General features: G+C 47.0%; 1 protein-coding gene across 2 annotated transcripts in view; it reads right to left on the reverse strand.

Moving 5' to 3' along the window:
• Positions 1-18980, reverse strand: part of SYT11 (synaptotagmin 11) — a 28526-nt gene that overhangs the window by 9203 nt on the left and 343 nt on the right. For both annotated transcript variants that reach the window (XM_074389876.1, XM_074389875.1), the window contains exon 2: positions 8637-9463. In XM_074389876.1, coding sequence (XP_074245977.1) covers positions 8637-9463 — 827 coding nt within the window. The remainder of the gene's footprint in view (positions 1-8636; positions 9464-18980) is intronic.

Genomic DNA, 18980 nt, shown 5'->3' on the forward strand with positions numbered 1-18980 from the left:
TTGAGTCTATGTTTCATCATAGAAGCATATGGAAATGCCTCTCGTAGGGCATAAAAAATAACTAGGCCGGAATCGGTGGCTCATGCCTGTAATCATACAGCTTTGGGAGGCTGAGGCAGGCAGATCACTTGAGGTCAGGAGTTCAAAACCAGCCTGGCCAACATGGTGAAAGCCTGTCTCTACTAAAATACAAAAAATGGCCGGGCGCTGTGGCGCGTGCCTGCAGTCCCAGCTACTCGGGAGGCTGAGGCTGGAGGATCTCTTGAGCTCAGGAGTTCTGGGCTGTAGTGCGCTATGCCGATCAGGTGTCTGCACTGAGTTCAGCATCAATATGGTGACCTCCCCGAAGTGGGGGACCATCAGGTTGCCTAAGGAGGGGTGAATTGGCCCAGGTCAGAAACAGAGCAGGTCAAAACTCCCGTGCTGAGCAGTAGTGGGATCACGCCTGTGAATAGCCACTGCACTCCAGCCTGGGTAACATAGCAAGACCTGGTCTCTAAAAAAGAAAATTATTTAAAAAAATTAAAAAATACGCCGGGCGCGGTGGCTCAAGCCTGTAATCCCAGCACTTTGGGAGGCCGAAGGCGGGTGGATCACGAGGTCGAGAGATCGAGACCATCCTGGTCAACATGGTGAAACCCCGTCTCTACTAAAAATACAAAAAATTAGCTGGGCATGGTGGCAACATGCCTGTAATCCCAGCTACTCAGGAGGCTGAGGCAGGAGAATTGCCTGAACCCAGGAGGCAGAGGTTGCGGTGAGCCAAGATCGCGCCATTGCACTCCAGCCTGGGTAACAAAAGCGAAACTCCGTCTCAAAATAAATAAATAAATAAAAAATAAAAAATAAAAATAAATAAAAAATAAAAAAATACAAAAAATGGCCAGCGCAGTGGCTCACTGCTGTAATCCCAGCACTTTGGGAGGCCGAGGCAGGTGGATCATGAGGTAAGGAATTCAAGATCAGCCTGGCCAACATGGTGAAACCCCATCTCTATTAAAAATACAAAAATTAGCTGGGTGTGGTGGTGGGCACCTGTAATCCCAGCTACTCGGAAGACTGAGGCAGGAGAATTGTTTGAACCAAAAAAACAACTAAAGTTTAAATCCACTCCTTAGCTTTTGAAATTAAAATACAGCCGGGCACGGTGGCTCAAGCCTGTAATCCCAGCACTTTGGGAGGCCGAGGCGGGTGGATCACGAGGTCGAGAGATCGAGACCATCCTGGTCAACATGGTGAAACCCCGTCTCTACTAAAAATACAAAAAACTAGCTGGGCGTGGTGGCGCGTGCCTGTAATCCCAGCTACTCAGGAGGCTGAGGCAGGAGAATTGCCTGAACCCAGGAGGTGGAGGTTGCGGTGAGCCGAGATCGCGCCATTGCACTCCAGCCTGGGTAACAAGAGCAAAACTCCGTCTCAAAAAAAAAAAAAAAAAGAAATTAAAATACAAAAGGGAATCAAAAGATTGTCATGGTTTTTCTATACTAGAGAGAAGCCTCACATTTTGCCCTTACCCATAACATATATATTGTCAGCTCTTAATTGTACCTTCCATGGGAAGTACCCTCAGCCAGTTTTATTTTATTTTTATTTTTGAGATAGGGTCTCACTCTGTTGCCCAGGCTGGAGTGCAGTAGCGTGATCTTGACTCACTGCAGCCTTGACCTCCAGGGCTCAAGTGATCCTCCCACCTCAGCATCTAGAGTAGCTTGGACTACAGGCATGTGATATCACGCTCAGCTATTTTTGTATTTTTGGTAAAGGTGGTGTTTTGCTCCCAGGCTGGTCTCAAACTCCTGGCCTCAAGTGATCTGCCTGTCTCAGCCTCCCAAAGTGCTATGATTACAGATGTGAGCGACCATGTTGGTCCCTCAGCCAGTATGTGTTTGTTTTGTTTATTTGTTTTTCCCCTTGAGACAGGGTCTAGCTCTATCACCCAGGCTGTAGTGCAGTGGCACGATCTCAGCTCGCTGTAACCTCTGCCTCCCGGGTTCAAGCGATTCTGGTATCTCAGCCTCCTGAGTAGCTGGGATTACAGGCATGAACCACCACGCCTGGAGTTTTGCCATGTTGGCCAGGCTAGTCTTGATCTCCTGAGTGGAAGCAATACCCCCACCTCAGCCTCCTAAAGTGCTGGGATTATAGGTGTGAACCACCATGCCCGGCCCTCAACCAGTTTTGAATTACAGTCTGGTTGCCCTTGCCATCCAGTATACTTCTGGGCTGTTTCCTTTTGCCAGAAGTCAGAATATAATTAGTGAATATAAACTCATTTTTGCTATTAGCCACATCAAATGGAAAGTAATCCCTTATGGAAAAGAAAATTGAGGCCAGGCGTGGAGGTTCACGCCTGTAATCCAACCACTTTGGAGGCCAAGGTGGGCGGATCACCTGAGGTTGGGAGTTCAAGACCAGCCTGATCAACATGGTGAAACCCTATCTTTAAAAAAAAAAAAAAAAAAAGGCTGGGCGCGGTGCCTCACGCCTGTAATCCCAGCACTTTGGGAGGCCGAGGCGGATGGATCACGAGGTCAAGAGATCGAGACCATCCTGGTCAACATGGTGAAACCCCGTCTCTACTAAAAATACAAAAAATTAGCTGGGCATGGTGGCGCGTTCCTGTAATCCCAGCTACTCAGGAGGCTGAGGCAGGAGAATTGCCTGAACCCAGGAGGCGGAGGTTGCAGTGAGCCGAGATTGTGCCAGTGCACTCCAGCCTGGGTAACAAGACCGAAACTCTGTCTCAAAAAAAAAAAAAAAGAAAGAAAATTGAATGTCTTCCAAAACATTCAGAACTGAGCTATCCAATACAGTAGCCACTAGCTACAGGTGCCTATTTAAATTTTAATTTAAATTGATTTAAACTAAATAAAATTAACATTGTAGTTCCTCAGTCACACTAGTCACATTTCAAGTGCTCGACAGCAACATGTAGCTAGTAGCTACCACACGGCATGGTGCAAATACAGAACATTTCTATCATCATTCGACAGCACTGATCTAGGAAAGACTTTTGCATTGTTTTGGCTACTGCTCCCCTCTGTTTGCAAAAATTACAAAATGTTAGCTAGGTTTGATATCCCTTTCTAGGGCCATCCTTCAATACTGAGTATCTAAATACTAAATATGCATTCTTTTTTCTTCTTTTTGAGATGGAGTCTAGCTCTGTTGCCCAGACTGGAGTACAGTGGCATGATCTCGGCTGACTGCGACCTCTGCCTCCCGGATTCAAGAGATTCTCCTGTCTCAGCCTCCTGAATAGCCGGAATTATAGGTACCCACCACTACATCCAGCTAATTTTTGTATTTTTAGTAGAAACGGGGTTTCACTGTGTTGGCCAGGCTGGTCTTGAGCTCTTGAACTTGTAATACGCCTGCCTCAGCCTTCCAAAGTGGTGGGATTATGAGCGTGAGCCACTGTGCCTGGCCTAAATATGCAGTCTTTAAATATAATTCTAACTTTATACACAGAGGAAGGATAGGTAAAGGGAAAGGGACATTTGATTTTTTTTGAAGCAGAGTCTCGCTCTGTCGCCAGGCTGGAGAGCAGTGGTGCGATCTTGGCTCACTGCAACCTCCGCCTCCTGGGTTCAAGTGATTCTCTTGCCTCAGCTAATTTTTGTATTTTTAGTAGAGACGGGGTTTCACCATGTTGGCCAGGATGATCTTGATCTCTTGACCTCATGATCCGCCCGTCTCAGCCTCCCAAAGTGCTGGGATTACAGGCGTGAGCCACCACGCCCGGCAGACATTTGATTTTTAAAGCAGTTTTATTTGTAAGAATAACATTAATGACAAAGATTATAGCTTAGGTTTTCTGATTATTTATTTAAAATTCTGTATCCTAAATCATCTATTCTAGCAAAATCTTCCTAATCCAAATCCCCATGCCCCTTTCCTAGTCTTTTTTGGAAAGCAGACAACTTCTGGTTACCCTTTTCATCATTTTCTCCCCTAAAATCACTCCTCAGGCAACTGTCCTCCATCTGATCCCTCCTTCACCTTGGGCCACCTCACACGGGCAGAATGCCCGTCCTCACTCGGCACTCCTTTGCGATGCCGAAGTCTGTAGCCACAACACCACCGGAATGCCACTCCATTCTGCACTGAAGACAGTTTAATGTCGTTCCCTCAGCCCCCTCCCTTTCTCTTTCTACCCAATTCCAATTCCAAGTAGCTATGTCAATGGCTCTTTATTTTGAAAGAGCCATTGAAGGCTGGGAGCAAGCTCTGTTTCCCAGCCCCTTGGCCTAGTGAGGCAAAGACCCCATTGGGGGGCAGGCAAGCAGAAGGACAAGGGGGAGAAAGGATTTTATCATGCCTGACAGAGCGGTGGGGCTCAGCTTTCTGAGAGCAGTCTCCTTGCTCCTTCAGTGGAACACAAACAGTGGTCCTAAGAATAAACTCAGATGAAATAATACTTAGGCAGCCTGGGCGCGGTGGCTCATGCCTGTGATCCCAGCACTTTGGGAGGCTGAGGCAGTCAGATCACGAGGTCAGGAGTTCGAGACCAGCCTGACCAACATGGTGAAATCCTGTCTCTACTAAACTTATAAAAATTAGCTGGGCATGGTGGTGGGCGCCTGTAATCCCAGTGACTCAGGAGGCTGAGGCAGAAGAATTGCCTGAACCTGAGAGGTAGAGGTTGTAGTGAGCAGAGATCACGCCACTGCACCCCAGCCTGGGCAACAGAGTGAGACTCTGTCTCAGAAAAAAAAAAAAAAAAAAAAAAAAAGAAATAAAGAAATAATACTTAGGCAAGAGATAATCTGTTTTCCTATAAATAGCAGAATCTTTTTCAGAGTGATTTTCTCACCATGGAACCCTTGCATTAGGTGGACCAGCATAACCTCAATAAACCCTTCTTGGGGCCAGATGTCCTGAGAGCCTTCTTACCCTAAATCACAACCATGGGAAGACAAAACCTTAGCATTCAACCTCACCCGCTTTTCCTCCGCCAATACACATACACGATCTGTCGCTCGGTCTGGAGGGCAGTTTGTGATAATAGTTCACTGCAACTTCAAAACTCCTGGGCTCAAGCAATCTTTCTGCCCTGGCCTTCCCAATTGCTAGGATTATAGGTGTGAGCCACTGTGCCTGGCCATATTTTCTTTTCTTTTTCTAATTTTGAGACAGGGTCTCATTCTGTCACCCAGGCTAGAATGTAGTAGCTTTTTCCTGGTCTGTGTAAGCCTGGAGTGAAAAAGCCCTTTACAACCAGTGTGGCACAGTTCAGAGCAGCTCTAGCTTGTGTTCACCAAGGGGAGATCCTACTTTGCTACAGTAGGGAGGATTTGGGATAGACATTTGCAGCCTGCACTTTTAGGGAACCTAGTGGATGAGTGACTAGGGAGATGACAGTCATGGCTCAGATGAAACATAATCCTGCCTACGGGCGCTGGTTGGGAAAATGGGCTCAGGAAGCCTGGGAGGCGGGAAGGCTCTGGGGTGCGGCTGCACAGGCTCTGAGTGTCCTATCTCGGGCCTCTTCCAGGGCATGTGTTGCTCAGGTTCCTAGCCCTGGTTTATCCCTCCTCAAGGGAGTTAATAAAGTGGAAAGAAATGTGGCTCTTAGGGCCGGGCGCGGTGGCTCAAGCCTGTAATCCCAGCACTTTGGGAGGCCGAGGCGGGTGGATCACGAGGTTGAGAGATCGAGACCATCCTGGTCAACATGGTGAAACCCCGTCTCTACTAAAAATACAAAAAATTAGCTGGGCATGGTGGCGCGTGCCTGTAATCCCAGCTGCTCAGGAGGCTGAGGCAGGAGAATTGCCTGAACCCGGGAGGCGGAGGTTGCGGTGAGCCGAGATCGCGCCATTGCACTCCAGCCTGGGTAACAAGAGCAAAACTCCGTCTCAAAAAAAAAAAAAAAAAAAAAAGAAATGTAGCTCTTGCCAAGAGCCCCTGGCAGTTTAGCAAACGCCATTGTCTGGGCTGCGTCCAGTGTCCTTGATTTGAGGCTGTTTTGTTCCCGGCTCAAATCAGTCCCTTTCATTGCAAGTCTCTTCCCAGCTGCAGCTTGGCACAGGGCCATGTTCCACTCCCAGCCTTGGGCTGCAAGCGTGTAGCTGCCTGGAGCAGTCCAGCTGGTTGGTGGCTTTACCAAAGTTGGCGTCACAGGGAAGGGTGTGTTGGAAAGAACCCTCCTTCAAGGAGAGGTAGACAAGGCAGGGAGTGGAGGATGGGAGCGGCTGTGAAGGGAATCAGGAAACAGCGGAATGGGTCAGTAGAGCCCTGAGGAAAAAAAGATGGGAGGAGAGGGGAAGGGAGTGAAGGCGAAACAGGCCATTGCTTCTCTTTCTGTTCACTTCTCTTTCTGGTTCCGACTCCAGAGGATGTGAACATCCTCTCGCAGTGCAGGGCTCTGGGATGTCTCATTGTATCCTGGCATTGAGAACCAGGATACACTGTGGCAGTGTCTTGTTTATGCTCTGGCCAAATGTCTCTAATACTCTTCAAAGTTCTTGGACTTCCCTGGCCCCTGTGAGGTGGATCTGAGTGTGCCAGGTGACAGCAGCAGTTCCTTCAGGCAATGAAAGGCAGGACTGGGCTGGCCACAGAGGGACAGGTGCCTACTACAGAGCAGAGAAGGCAAGAACACACACAGAGAGTGTGCGCCCTGCTGTCCCCCACCGAGACTTGGCACAGTACCCTTCTTCAGTGGGCAAACCTTGTTCCTGGTGCTCAGTGCACATTCTGCGCCTGCTAACTTAGGAGCTTCTTCAATCCTGAGCCTCCCTGTCTCCCCACTGAATCCAGTGAGGGCTTGCAGGTAAAAAAAGGTATCTATAGATAAGTATGATCTGCCTATAGGCAGACCTCTTTTTGGGAGACATGCAGTTGTTTCTAGTGGCCTTGAAATTCTTTCTGAACCTCCTTCCCCGATTCAGTCCTCCTTTGTCTTCCTTCACTTTGTCAAAACAAAATATAAATATTTACAAGCCAAACCACATGCATCTCCCAGGTATCAAATTTTACTAACAAATAGAACTAACAATAATAGTAACAGACACAATGTATTGAAGGCTCACTATGTCCTAGTGGCTATATAAAATCATTATCCTACTCTATTCCTATAAGAAACCGAGATTAGCGAAGTGAAACAGCTTGCCCAAGGTCACTTAGCTGGTGGAATTTGCATTTAAACTCAGGTCTGACTTCAAAGTCCTTGCTATTTCTTTCTTTCCTTTTTTTTTTTTTTTTTTTTTTTGAGATGGAGTTTCGCTCTCGTTACCCAGGCTGGAGTGCAATGGCGCAATCTCAGCTCACCGCAACCTCCGCCTCCTGGGCTCAGGCAATTCTCCTGCCTCAGCCTCCTGAGTAGCTGGGATTACAGGCACGCGCCACCATGCCCAGCTAATTTTTTTTGGTATTTTTAGTAGAGACTGGGTTTCACCATGTTGACCAGGATGGTCTCGATCTCTCGACCTTGTGATCCACCCGCCTCGGCCTCCCAAAGTGCTGGGATTACAGGCTTGAGCCACTGCGCCCGGCCTTTTTTTTTTTTTTTTTTGATAGAGTCTCGCACCATCGCCCAGACTGGAGTGCAGTGGCATGATCTCAGCTCACTACAATCTCTGCCTCCCAGGTTCAATTCTCCTGCCTCAGCCTCCCAAGTAGCTGGGATTATAGGCGCACGCCACCATGCCTGGCTAATTTTTTTTTGTGTTTTTTTTTTAAGTAGAGATGGGGGTTTCATCATGTTGGCCAGGTTGGTCTTGAACTCCTGACCTCGTGATCCGCCTGCCTCGGCCAAAATGCTGGGATTACAAGCGTGAGCCACCATGCCCAGCAGTCCTTGCTATTTTAACCACTTATGTTATACCCTGAAAAAGGCATGAAGGTCGCTGGGCGCGGTGGCTCAAGCCTGTAATCCCAGCACTTTGGGAGGCCGAGGCGGGTGGATCACGAGGTCGAGAGATCGAGACCATCCTGGTCAACATGGTGAAACCCCGTCTCTACTAAAAATACAAAAAATTAGCTGGGCATGGTGGCACGTGCCTGTAATCCCAGCTGCTCAGGAGGCTGAGGCAGGAGAATTGCCTGAACCCATCAGGCGGAGGTTGCAGTGAGCCGAGATCGCGCCATTGCACTCCAGCCTGGGTACCAAGAGCGAAACTCTGTCTCAAAAAAAAAAAAAAAAAAAAAAAAAAGAAAGAAAGAAAAGGCATGTACATGATATTATTTATACCCCTAGGTTAGGGTTGGGAAAGGGAGGCTGAAGGAAAAATTACTGAACTACTGTCATAGCTTCTTAGCTGTGAGAAATAAATTCACTGGAGGAAGATCACACATCATTTTGGAGAGGAAAGTATCCCTCATATCCCTGATATGATGGATGACTGACAATTGGTAGGCCAGCCTGTTCCAAGCAAGCTGGATAGTATCAGGATGCCAACCACCAGGTGAAATGGTAGAAGCTTTCTGACCTTCTCTTCTCAGTAAGTTGCTTCTTAGGAGACTAACCTGCCAGGTCCTCTGTCTTACTCTGACCACTGCTTATCCTTGACAGCCAAGAGCTTCCTCTCTATGGCCGTTCTTTGCCAACCATCCCACTACCCTCCCCCTTCCATTTCTCCCTGGAGATCTTGTCTCCCCCAGCCTACCATTGTTCCCCAACACACACTTCTTACCTGGATGTTCCTCTTGATGATGTCCCTGGTCAGTTGTACCTTGCCTGTGCTGGGGTCCACCCCTGCCAGCGGCACCATGACCTCGCCGATGACATCATCCCGAGAGAAGCGGTCAAAGCTGAGGACGAGGAAGTGCAGCACCAGGTCCTGCAGCTGGCTGTAGGGGATGCCATAGAAGGTGAAGGTCTCATCAAACACAGGGTCCAGGGTCTTCCGCAGCACTCTGGTCTTCACCCGATGCCGCTTGTCAGGAAGGATGGTCATTTTGATGTAGGGGTCAGATCCCTGGGTCTGGTCATCCATCACTGGCAGCCCATGGGCCTCCTGGATTGTCACCACCAGGGCTTTTTTCGGGAAGTTATAGTCCACTGAGAAGGTGAGGGATCCTAGCATGACATCCTCCTCTGGAGATGATGGAGAGGTGGTTTTGCTCTCCCCAGGGGTCAGGCTTGTAATAGGGCTCCTTAGTTCTTCCCCGTAGTCCATTTTGATGGGTAATTGGTCTATACAAGATCCAGAGCTAGGCCCCCTGGGACCTTTGTCTTGGCTCAGCAGGCCAGCCTCTGCTGCATCCACCAACAGGTTCCTACGTCCACCTTCCCTCCCAGTACCATCTTTGTCTCTCCGCACTTTGATGATTTTCTTCTTGTTGCTGAGGGTCTCTGGGTATATGCTGATACCTTTGAGCATGTGAATAAACTTGTATGGTGGGTTCTTGTGCTTCTTCTCTGCCTGCTGGTGGCAGCATGACCAGACAAAGACGGTCACCGAGACACACACCACCAGCACAGAGGCCCCGATGAGGCCAGCCACCACTGGTGACACATCTGAAGGTGGAGACCAGAGATGCGTCAGGGCGCGTGGACTTTACCTCCTGTCTAGATCTCCCCTGCTCAGTGCTGCTGCGGGAGCCAAGCTCATCTGCAGTCTAGCCTCTAAAGCACACTGTGCTCTTCAGGGCTTCAGAGCTTTCCCCTTCTACTAGAGGCACCCTCTCCCAACCTCTCCCACCACGCCATGGCTTCTCCTTCTGGCCAAACCTAGATGAAAGGCTTATCTTCTCTAGAAAGCCTTCTCTGAAGCACCCCACTTGCCTCTATTCTTTTCTAGACCTTCTCTCTGCCCTTATAGACTCGGTTTGTTCATACTGATTTGTGCTTCACATAAAGCTGCTCTGTACATGTTCTAAGATCACCTTTTTACATGGGCACCCGTTCACTTCAACTATTACACAAGATCTCTGGTTTCAGGCGGATATGCTATAGCATCCAGAGCAGGGCCTGCATTGACTGACTCACTGTCAGGGTAGGGAGGAAGCACCTGGAGCTGAGTTTAGATGGTGTTGGTAGGGTGCTCAGCGTGGTGAAAATGAACAGATGGCAAAAGGAAGAACTCTGGGCTTATACACTTTCAGAATGTGTTCCAAAATTTTAGCTCCCAGGTATTTAAAATATAAGGCCGGATGCAGTGACTCCCACCTGTAATTCCAACACTTTGGGAGGCTGAGGTGGGCAGATCATTTGAAGTCAGGAATTCAAGACTAGCCTGACCAACATGGTGAAACCCCATCTCTACTAAAAATATAAAAAATTAGCTGGGCGTGCTAGCATGTGCCTGTAATCCCAGCTATTTGGGAGGCTGATGCAGGAGAATCACTTGAACCTGGGAGGCAGAGGTTGCAGTGAGCTGAGATCATGCCGCTGCACTCCAGCCTGGGTGATGGTGCGAGACTTCGTCTCCAAAAATAAAAAAAAGAAGTATTCCTCCAGGATGAATATATCCATTGTAGGGATAAAATAGGTGCGTATAGGTGTGTGTGTGTGTGTGTGTGTGTGTGTGCGTGTGTTTGTGTGCGTGTGTGTGTGTATTCATGTATACATACATTATTCTAAATAGGAAGAAATAGGGACTTTCTCTTTTTATTATTACCTTAATAAATCCTTTGCTGGAAGAAATAGGGATTTTCTTTCCTATTAGTGGAAAATGTCCTATCTTTGCTCAAATGTCACCTTCTTAGGCCTTTCCTGACTCCCCTATTTAAAAGTGCAATCTTCATCCTTGCCACCCACTCTTCCTAGCCTTGCTTAATTTTTTTTGGCATGCCCTGTCATTCTCTCTCTCAATATACACACCCCCACACATATAAGAAAAAATAAATAAAACACATACACAAATATGTAAGAATAAACACCCACACACACATTATTTTACAATGATTGTTTATCTTTACTAGAATATAAGCCTCATGAGGACAAAAATTTATGTCTGTTTTGTTCATTGCTGTATCCTCGGCACCCAAAACACATAGTAGGCACTTAATACATATTTGTTGGATGAACAAATAACTAAAGAGAAACAGGCTCATGCCTGTTATCACAGCACTTTGCGGGGGCCAAGGCCCAGGCAGATCACCTGAGGTCAGGAGTTCGAAACCAGCCTGGCTAACATGGCAAAACCCTGTCTCTGTTAAAAAAATACAAAATTAGCCAAGTGTGATGGCACACACCTGTAATCCCAGCTACTCAGGAGGCTGAGGCAGGAGAATAGCTTGAACCCAGGAGGCAGAGGTTGCAGTGAGCAGAGATCATGCCACTGAACTCCAGCCTGGGTAACAGAGCGAAACTCCATCACAAAAAGAAAAAAAAAAAAAAAAAAAGAAAAATAGCCAGGCACAGGTGGCACGTGCCTGTAGTCCCAGCTACTTGGGAGGCTGAGGGTGGAGAATTGCTTGAGTCCAGGAGTTCTGGGCTGTAGTGCGCTATGCCAATTGGGTGTCTGCACTAAGTTCGGCATCAATATGGTGACCTCCCGGGAGCGGGGGACCACCAGGTTGTCTAAGTAGGGGTGAACCAGCCCACGTTGGAAACACAGCAGGTCAAAACTCCCATGCTGATCAGTAGTGGGACTGGGCCTGTGAATAGCCACTGCACTCCAGCCTCGGCAACATAGGGAGACCCTGTCTCTTAAAAAATAAAGTTAAAAAAAATTTTAAAAAGAGAAAAATAGATTTTTTTTTTCCGTTTCCCATACCCTATCTTTTCCCACAAAAATTGGACCCCTGCCTTAGATAGTTATGCTTAGGGTTTTTTTCGCCCCTTCAAGTTTATTGATGCTAAGTTGGGTTTAGGCCTTAAAGGTCCAGATAAGGCCTACAGTTTTTCCACTTTACATTTTAAAGGATCACTTGGAAGGCAGGGAGAAACTAAGGAAATAAATGCAGCTAGGGCAACATGGCAAAACCCCATCTCTACCAAAAAAAATTACAAAAATTAGCAGGGCATGGTGGCATGCACCTGTAGTCCCAGCTATTTGGGAGGCAACGTGGGAGGATCACTTGAGTCTGGGAGTGAGAGGTTGCAGTGAGCTAAGATCATGCCACTGTACTCCAGTCTGGACAACACAGCAAGGAAAAAAAAAGGAAATAAACATAATTCCAGCATATTCCACATTCTTTTAGAAACATTCTTTTTTTTTTTTTTTTTTTTTTTTTTTGAGAGGGAGTTTTGCTCATCTTGGCTCACCTCTGCCTCCTGGGTTTAAGCAATTCTCTTGCCTCAGCCTCCTGAGTAGCTGGGATTACAGGCATGTGCCACCACACCCGGCTAATTTTATATTTTTAGTAGAGACAGGGTTTCTCCATGTTGGTCAGGCTGGTCTCAAACTCTCAACCTCAGCTGATCCACCACCTCAGCCTCACAAAGTGCTGGGATTACAGGTGTGAGCCATCACGCTGGGCCTGAAACATTCTTGTACCAGGCATCTGTGCAGCTCACTGCTTCCCTTATTGTGAGCCTCAATCCTCACTGCATAAAAGAAATATTTCCTGTCTGTCCCAATTAAGATAATGTCCCCAACACCCTTCCTTATTTTTCTTCATGGAGCTTATTATCCTGATATATATTTATAAATCTGTCTTTGATCATTAGACAAGCTTAATAAAGTGGGAACTTTTTCTGTTTTTTCACTGCTATAGACCCAGGTTCTAGAACCATGCAGCACATAGTAAGTGCTCAGTGAACGAGAGTCAGTGAATTCAAAACAGCCTCCACAGATTACAAAGAGAGGATTGAGGCCAAGTGTGGTGGCTCACGCCTGTAACCCCAGCATTTTGGGAGGCTGAGGCGGGCAGATCACCTGAGGTCAGGAGTTTGAGATCAGCCTGGCCAACATGGTGAAATCCTGTCTCTACTAAAAATACAAAAATTAGCTGGGCATGGTGGCAAGCGCCTGTAATTCCAGCTACTTGGGAGGCTGAGGCAGGAGAATAGTTTGAACCTGGGAGACGGAGGCTGCAGTGAGCTGAGATCAAACTATTGCACTCCAGCCTGGGTGACAGAGCAAGACTCTCTCTCAAAAAAAAAAAAAAGAAAGAAAGAAAAGAGAGGATTAAGTCAAGATGATTACATATATCATGGATAAATGTAAATTTCTATTTGGCAATAACCTCACTTGATGAGTTTAGGCAAAAATGTCTTAAGAATGTAGGCAACCGCAAGCTTGGACTATAATTAGGTTAATGCCTACTATTTTCCCTTCTATTAAAGGTATTGTCTCCTATTGTCTCCAACCAATCCATGGCTTTTTCTTCCCTCCAAACCTGGATGAAAGGTTTATCTTCTCTAGAAAGCCTCTGAGCACAGTGAGCACAATACTACGAGCACGATGTCCAGATTACAGGAGAGGCAGGTATAATTTCATCTGCACTGGTCATGATACACATATAATATTGTACACAGCAGTGACAATCATAAAACTGTGATTTTTTTGTGAAAGTTTCTATGTCCCTGCCAGGCACTGTAGTAGAGCTTACTTTTTTTTTTTTTTTTTTCTTTTGAGACAGGGTCTCATTCTGTCACCCAGGCTGGAGTGCAATGGCACAAACTCAGCCCACTGCAACCTCCCTCACTTGGGCTCAAGTGATCCTCCTGCCTCAGCCTCCTAAGTAGCTGGGACTACAGGCACACGCCATCACACTGGACTAATTTTCGTATTTTTTGTAGAGACAGAATTTTGCCATGTCATACAGGCTGGAGTGCAGTGGCATGGTCACAGCTTATTGCAGCCTTGACCTTCCCAGCTCAAATGATCCTCTTGCCTCAGCCTCCTGAGTAACTGGGACTACAGGCATGTGCCATCACTCCTGGCTAATTCTTTTCTTTTCTTTTTTGAGATGGAGTCTGCTTCCTTGCCCAGACTGGAGTACAATGGTGCGACCTTGGCTCACTGCAACCTCCACCTCCCAGGTTCAAGTGATTCTCCTGACTCAGCCTTCTGAGTAGCTGGGATTACAGGCATGTGCCACCATGCCTGGCTATTTTTGTATTTTTACTAAAGACAGGGTTTCACCATGTTGGCCAGGCTGGTCTCGAACCCCTGACCTCAAGTGATCTGTTCATCTCAGCCTCCCACCATGCCTAACTAAGGAGGAGTTACAGTTTATTAAAAATATACACTTATTGGCCAGGCGCGGTGGCTCAAGCCTGTAATCCCAGCACTTTGGAAGGCCGAGGTGGGTGGATCATGAGGTCAAGAGATCGAGACCATCCTGGTCAACATGGTGAAACCCCGTCTCTACTTAAAATACAAAAAATTAGCTGGGCATGGTGGCGCGTGCCTGTAATCCCAGCTACTCAGGAGGCTGAGGCAGGAGAATTGCCTGAGCCCAGGAGGCGGAGGTTGCAGTGAGCCGAGATCGTGCCATTGCACTCCAGCCTGGGTAATAAGAGCGAAACTCCGTCTCAAAAAAAAAAAAAAAAAAAAATATATATATATATATATATATATATATATATATATATATACACTTATTATTATTATTTTTTAGAGACAGGGTCTCACTCTGTGGCCCAGGCTGGAATGCAATCACAGCTCACTGCAGCATCAGACTCCTGGGCTCAAGCCATCTTACTACCCTAGACTCTGGAATGGCTATGATTGCAAGTGTGAGCCACTGTGCCTAGCCAATTTTTTGATTTTTTTTAGAGATGAGCCTTCGCTATATTGTCCAGGCTCATCTTGAACTCCTGGGCTCAAGTGATTCTCCTGCTTTAGTCTCCACCAAATTGCTGGGATTCCAGGTGTAAGACACTATGCCTAACCAAGTTACATTTTATTTAAAATATATACTTATTATTATTATTTTTTAGAGACAGGGTCTCACTCTGTGACCCAGGCTGGAATGCAGTGGTGCAATCACAGCTCACTGAAGCGCTGAACTCCTGGACTCACGCTATCTTAGTACTCTAGACTCCTGAATAGCTGGTACTACAGGTCCATGCCATCATGCCTGGCTAATTAAAACAATTTTTTTTAGAGACAAGGTCTTGCTGTGTTGCCCAGTCTGGTCTCAAATTCTTGGCCTCAAGATCCTCTTGTCTCTCTTGAGTTGCTGGAATTACAGGGGTGACTCACGGTACCTAGATACATTTTAAAGTAATATAGATAAGGAGCAAAACCTTATTAACAAAATAAATCAAGGTGATCATGTCTATATCCATACCAAATAATAATAGTGTTTCATCTCAAAGTGTTCAATCAAATAGCTTTTAGGGAAAGTTTTCACAAAACAGAGACAGCCTCGGTGGTAAGCTACTTGAAGGCAGGCAGGAACAATATCCCATGCATCTATGAATCCCTCAGAGTCTCTTGCTTCTAATAGGAATTCAGTAAATATTTGTTTGAACAACTAATTGGATTCAGTTGCCAATAAGAATGGGCACAGCCTAAGAATCGCTCTCCATTCAGCAATCAGGTGCTTTCCTGCCAATTGCTTGCTACTCATTAGTGAAACTGAACACTGTCTCTATGAGAAGAGGAACACAGGAAACTACCAAGACAGGTATATCTTTGAGAACGATCGTAAAGGGAGATCTAAAGGCCCAGATTAGTAGATACTGGGCAATTCTTTTGGCTCTATCATAGATTTATTCCATGCAGAAGTTGGGGAACCCACTTCTGCTTACAAGCTTACAATGCATCAGCTTGTATTGTTAGAAAATGGAGATATGGTAGAAAAGAGAGACGATGAAGAATTCTCATGTTCCAGGAGGATAGAGAAGGAGAAGAGAAACAGATGAACCCATCTTTGAATTACCTATGTGGTCTCCCTGGCCTTGTTTCCTATTTTTGCTCTCCTTTCTTCATTTTAGTAATTTTTTTTTTTTTTTTTTTTTTTGAGACAGAGTTTCGCTCTTGTTACCCAGGCTGGAGTGCAATGGCGCCATCTCGGCTCACCGCAACCTCCGCCTCCTGGGTTCAGAAAATTCTCCTGCCTAAGCCTCCTGAGTAGCTGGGATTGCAGGCATGCGCCACCATGCCCAGCTAATTTTTTGTATTTTGAGTAGAGACGGGGTTTCACCATGTTGACCAGGATGGTCTCCATCTCTCGACCTCATGATCCACCCGCCTCAACCTCCCAAAGTGCTGAGATTACAGGCTTGAGCCACCGCGCCCAGCTTTAGTAATTCTTAACTCTTGCCTCTCTTCCTGAAACCCAAGACAGTGAGCTAGAAACATCAAGATGTTGAAATCCAGAGCTCTCTTTCTTACTTGAGTCAAAAGCTTGGTGGGAAATGGAAGTTGAAACTAATGGCTGAAGTGAGTGTTTTAAAGTAGCTGTAAATTGCAGTGACTTGTGCTTCTTGCTCCTTTTGTCCTCCATGGTCATGGATAATTGAGTGTTGGCTTGGTGTATCACCCAAGTGCTGTGGCATTTGAAATGAAGTACTCCATGAGATGCGAAAATTCAGAAGTGGCAGTTTTCTATGTAAGAGACCCTCTGTAATGGTTTAAAGACCTGCAAGACACATCTGGGCTATTGGCCAGCTCCTTCAGCCTCTGACCAGAACTGCTTTGATTGATACTCCCTTTCCTAAACAGCCTTTCACTGTCAAGTAGGCCAGTAGAGTACAATGGAATGAGAATAAATTTTGGCTTCAGCCAGACATTGGTTTAAATCCTAACATTGGCCGGGCACGGTGGCTCACGCGTGTAATCCCAGCACTTTGAGAGGCCGAGGCGAGCGGATCACCTGAGGTCAGGAGTTCGAGACCAGCTTTACCAAATTGAGAAACTCCGTCTCTACTAAAAATACAAAATTAGCCAGGCATGGTGGTGCATCCCTGTAATCCCAGCTACTCGGGAGGCTGAGGCAGGAGAATCGCTTGAACCCGGAAGGCAAAAGTTGTGGCGGGCCAAGATTGCGCCATTGCACGCCAGCCTGAGCAACAATAGCGAAACTCTGTCTCAAAAAAAAAAAAAAAAAAAAAAAAAAAAAAAAAAAAAAATCCTAGCACTACCTTTACTCGTTTGTTCGACTTTAGCTAAGTTATTTTATTTCTGGGCCTTGGTTTCCTTGTCTGGCAAGTACACATACATGGGCATGGTGGTTCATGCCTGTAATCCCAGCACTTTGGGAGGCTGAGGAGGGTGGATCATGAGTCAAGAGATTGAGACCTTCCCGGCCAACATGGTGAAACCTCATCTCTACTAAAAGTACAAAAATTAGCTGGGTGTGGTGGCATGCACCTGTAGTCCCAGCTACTTGGGAGGCTGAGGCAGAAAAATCTCTTGAACTGGGGAGGCAGAGGTTGCAGTAAGCAGAGATCGCTCCACTGCACTCCAGCCTGGAGACAGAGCAAGATTCCATCTCAAAAAAAAAAAACAAAAAAACACATACGGGGGAGTATTTGTTAGGATTAAATAAAATATAGTATGCAAAAGTTTGATATCATTTATTTTCCATTTTCCAGTAATAGTCCCTCTAAGAGAAATCACTATATTATGTTCCACACCATCTCTTTTTTCAAGGATTCTGGACCTGCAATTAGAGAAAGGAATCTGTTGGAAGGGCATAAGAAGGAAGAAATCATGAATTGCTCATGTGATCACAAAAGGGACTTTTGTTTTAGAAACTTAGAACTCAAAGAATAAAATGCAGAAGGTGAAGTGGAAGAAAAAAATACAATCAAGATTTAGCCTTGGGGAATAAGTGAGAACAAGTAGTTAATGAGTGCGAAGATCTGTTATCTGAATACATTTGATTTGATTTCTTCTTCCTTATTTCTTAGAGGATAGAGCACACTGGATTCTGCTCATTTCACTGTACCTCTTACTCAGGAATGAGAAAAGCCATTTCCTAGCCGGATTGTGTCTCCACCCCAAGTACTGGAGTCCTGATGGTCACACCTTCTGGATTGTCTGAGGGATAGAATCCCTGAAGGAATAAGAAGGTTCTTTGGCAGCAACTCTCACTGGCTTCCCCCATCTAAACTATAGTAGAATCAAGGAGAAGCAGGGCAATTATATTTTATTTATTTGACCAGGAAAGCATAACACAGGAAGTTTGCTCCTTTAGGATACACTGGAAGAGTCCCCAGAGAGGAAAAAACTTCCTCCTTAAGCTTGTCTTTGCCACCTTCTTCCCTATTTTCCACTCCACTTTCTGCTCCAGGTAGTGTAAAACTAATCTTAGAGCCCACAGGGCTGTGTCGGGGACCAGAGGCTCTGAGATGACGTAATGCTTTCTGCGGTACACAAAGCAGCCTCCCCCGGGCTGGGCCTCTTTCGCTCCTCCCCCTCCGGCCTGGATCGCGCCCCCGCCAGCACCAGCGCGGGTTAGTCCCCCTTTTAAAAAAGCCAGCCCAGGGAAACAGGGAACAAAGGCCCCGGAAGGAGAGCCTTGGCGCTGCCAGGAGCCCAGAAATAGACATCACGTCATCCCCCAGCCCGGCAGCGCCAAGCGCCATTTGGTAGCATCGGATGGACCCCACCATTACGATGCGGAATGGAGCTTGCAGGGCTCACGTTTCCTTCCAGGCCCGGCATCCAGCTGACCGGCTTAAGGAGTGGCTTCCTTTTTGCTCCCCACCCCCGCACCCCTCTTTCCCCAGAGGCCGCCGCCTCCCCTGGCTGCCAGCCACACAGCCCACAGGCTCCAAGCTGCCATCTTGATGCCCCATCCCCCTTGTCACCTCCCTCCCCCGCAGCCCTTAGGAATGGGAGGGGGAGGAAGGGGCACCGCCCTGCGTGCCCCAAGGGGGAGGGCTCGGCCTCCCCCACCTCTCCTCCCCCAGAAGGAGGGGTTCACGTCCTCCGCACGCTCGCTGTTTCTCACCTCCAGCAGTGCTGACAGTGCACCATACACGGCTTTAGCATCCTGGACTTCCCCACCCTCGGTGTGGCTCTGGCCCTGCCAGTCCCTGCAGCCCATAAGCTCAAGTTCAAGCACTGTCAACTGCCCACTACCCACCACCACAGGCCTGATTTTAGAGGGGCTCGCACTCTGAAGGCTCTGGTCTGGGCTGCATTCTCTGCCCTGCCGCTGGGCCCCCTTGGCCTTACAAC

Source organism: Saimiri boliviensis, chromosome 19 (genome assembly GCF_048565385.1).
Source record: "Saimiri boliviensis isolate mSaiBol1 chromosome 19, mSaiBol1.pri, whole genome shotgun sequence".
Taxonomy (NCBI): domain Eukaryota; kingdom Metazoa; phylum Chordata; class Mammalia; order Primates; family Cebidae; genus Saimiri; species Saimiri boliviensis.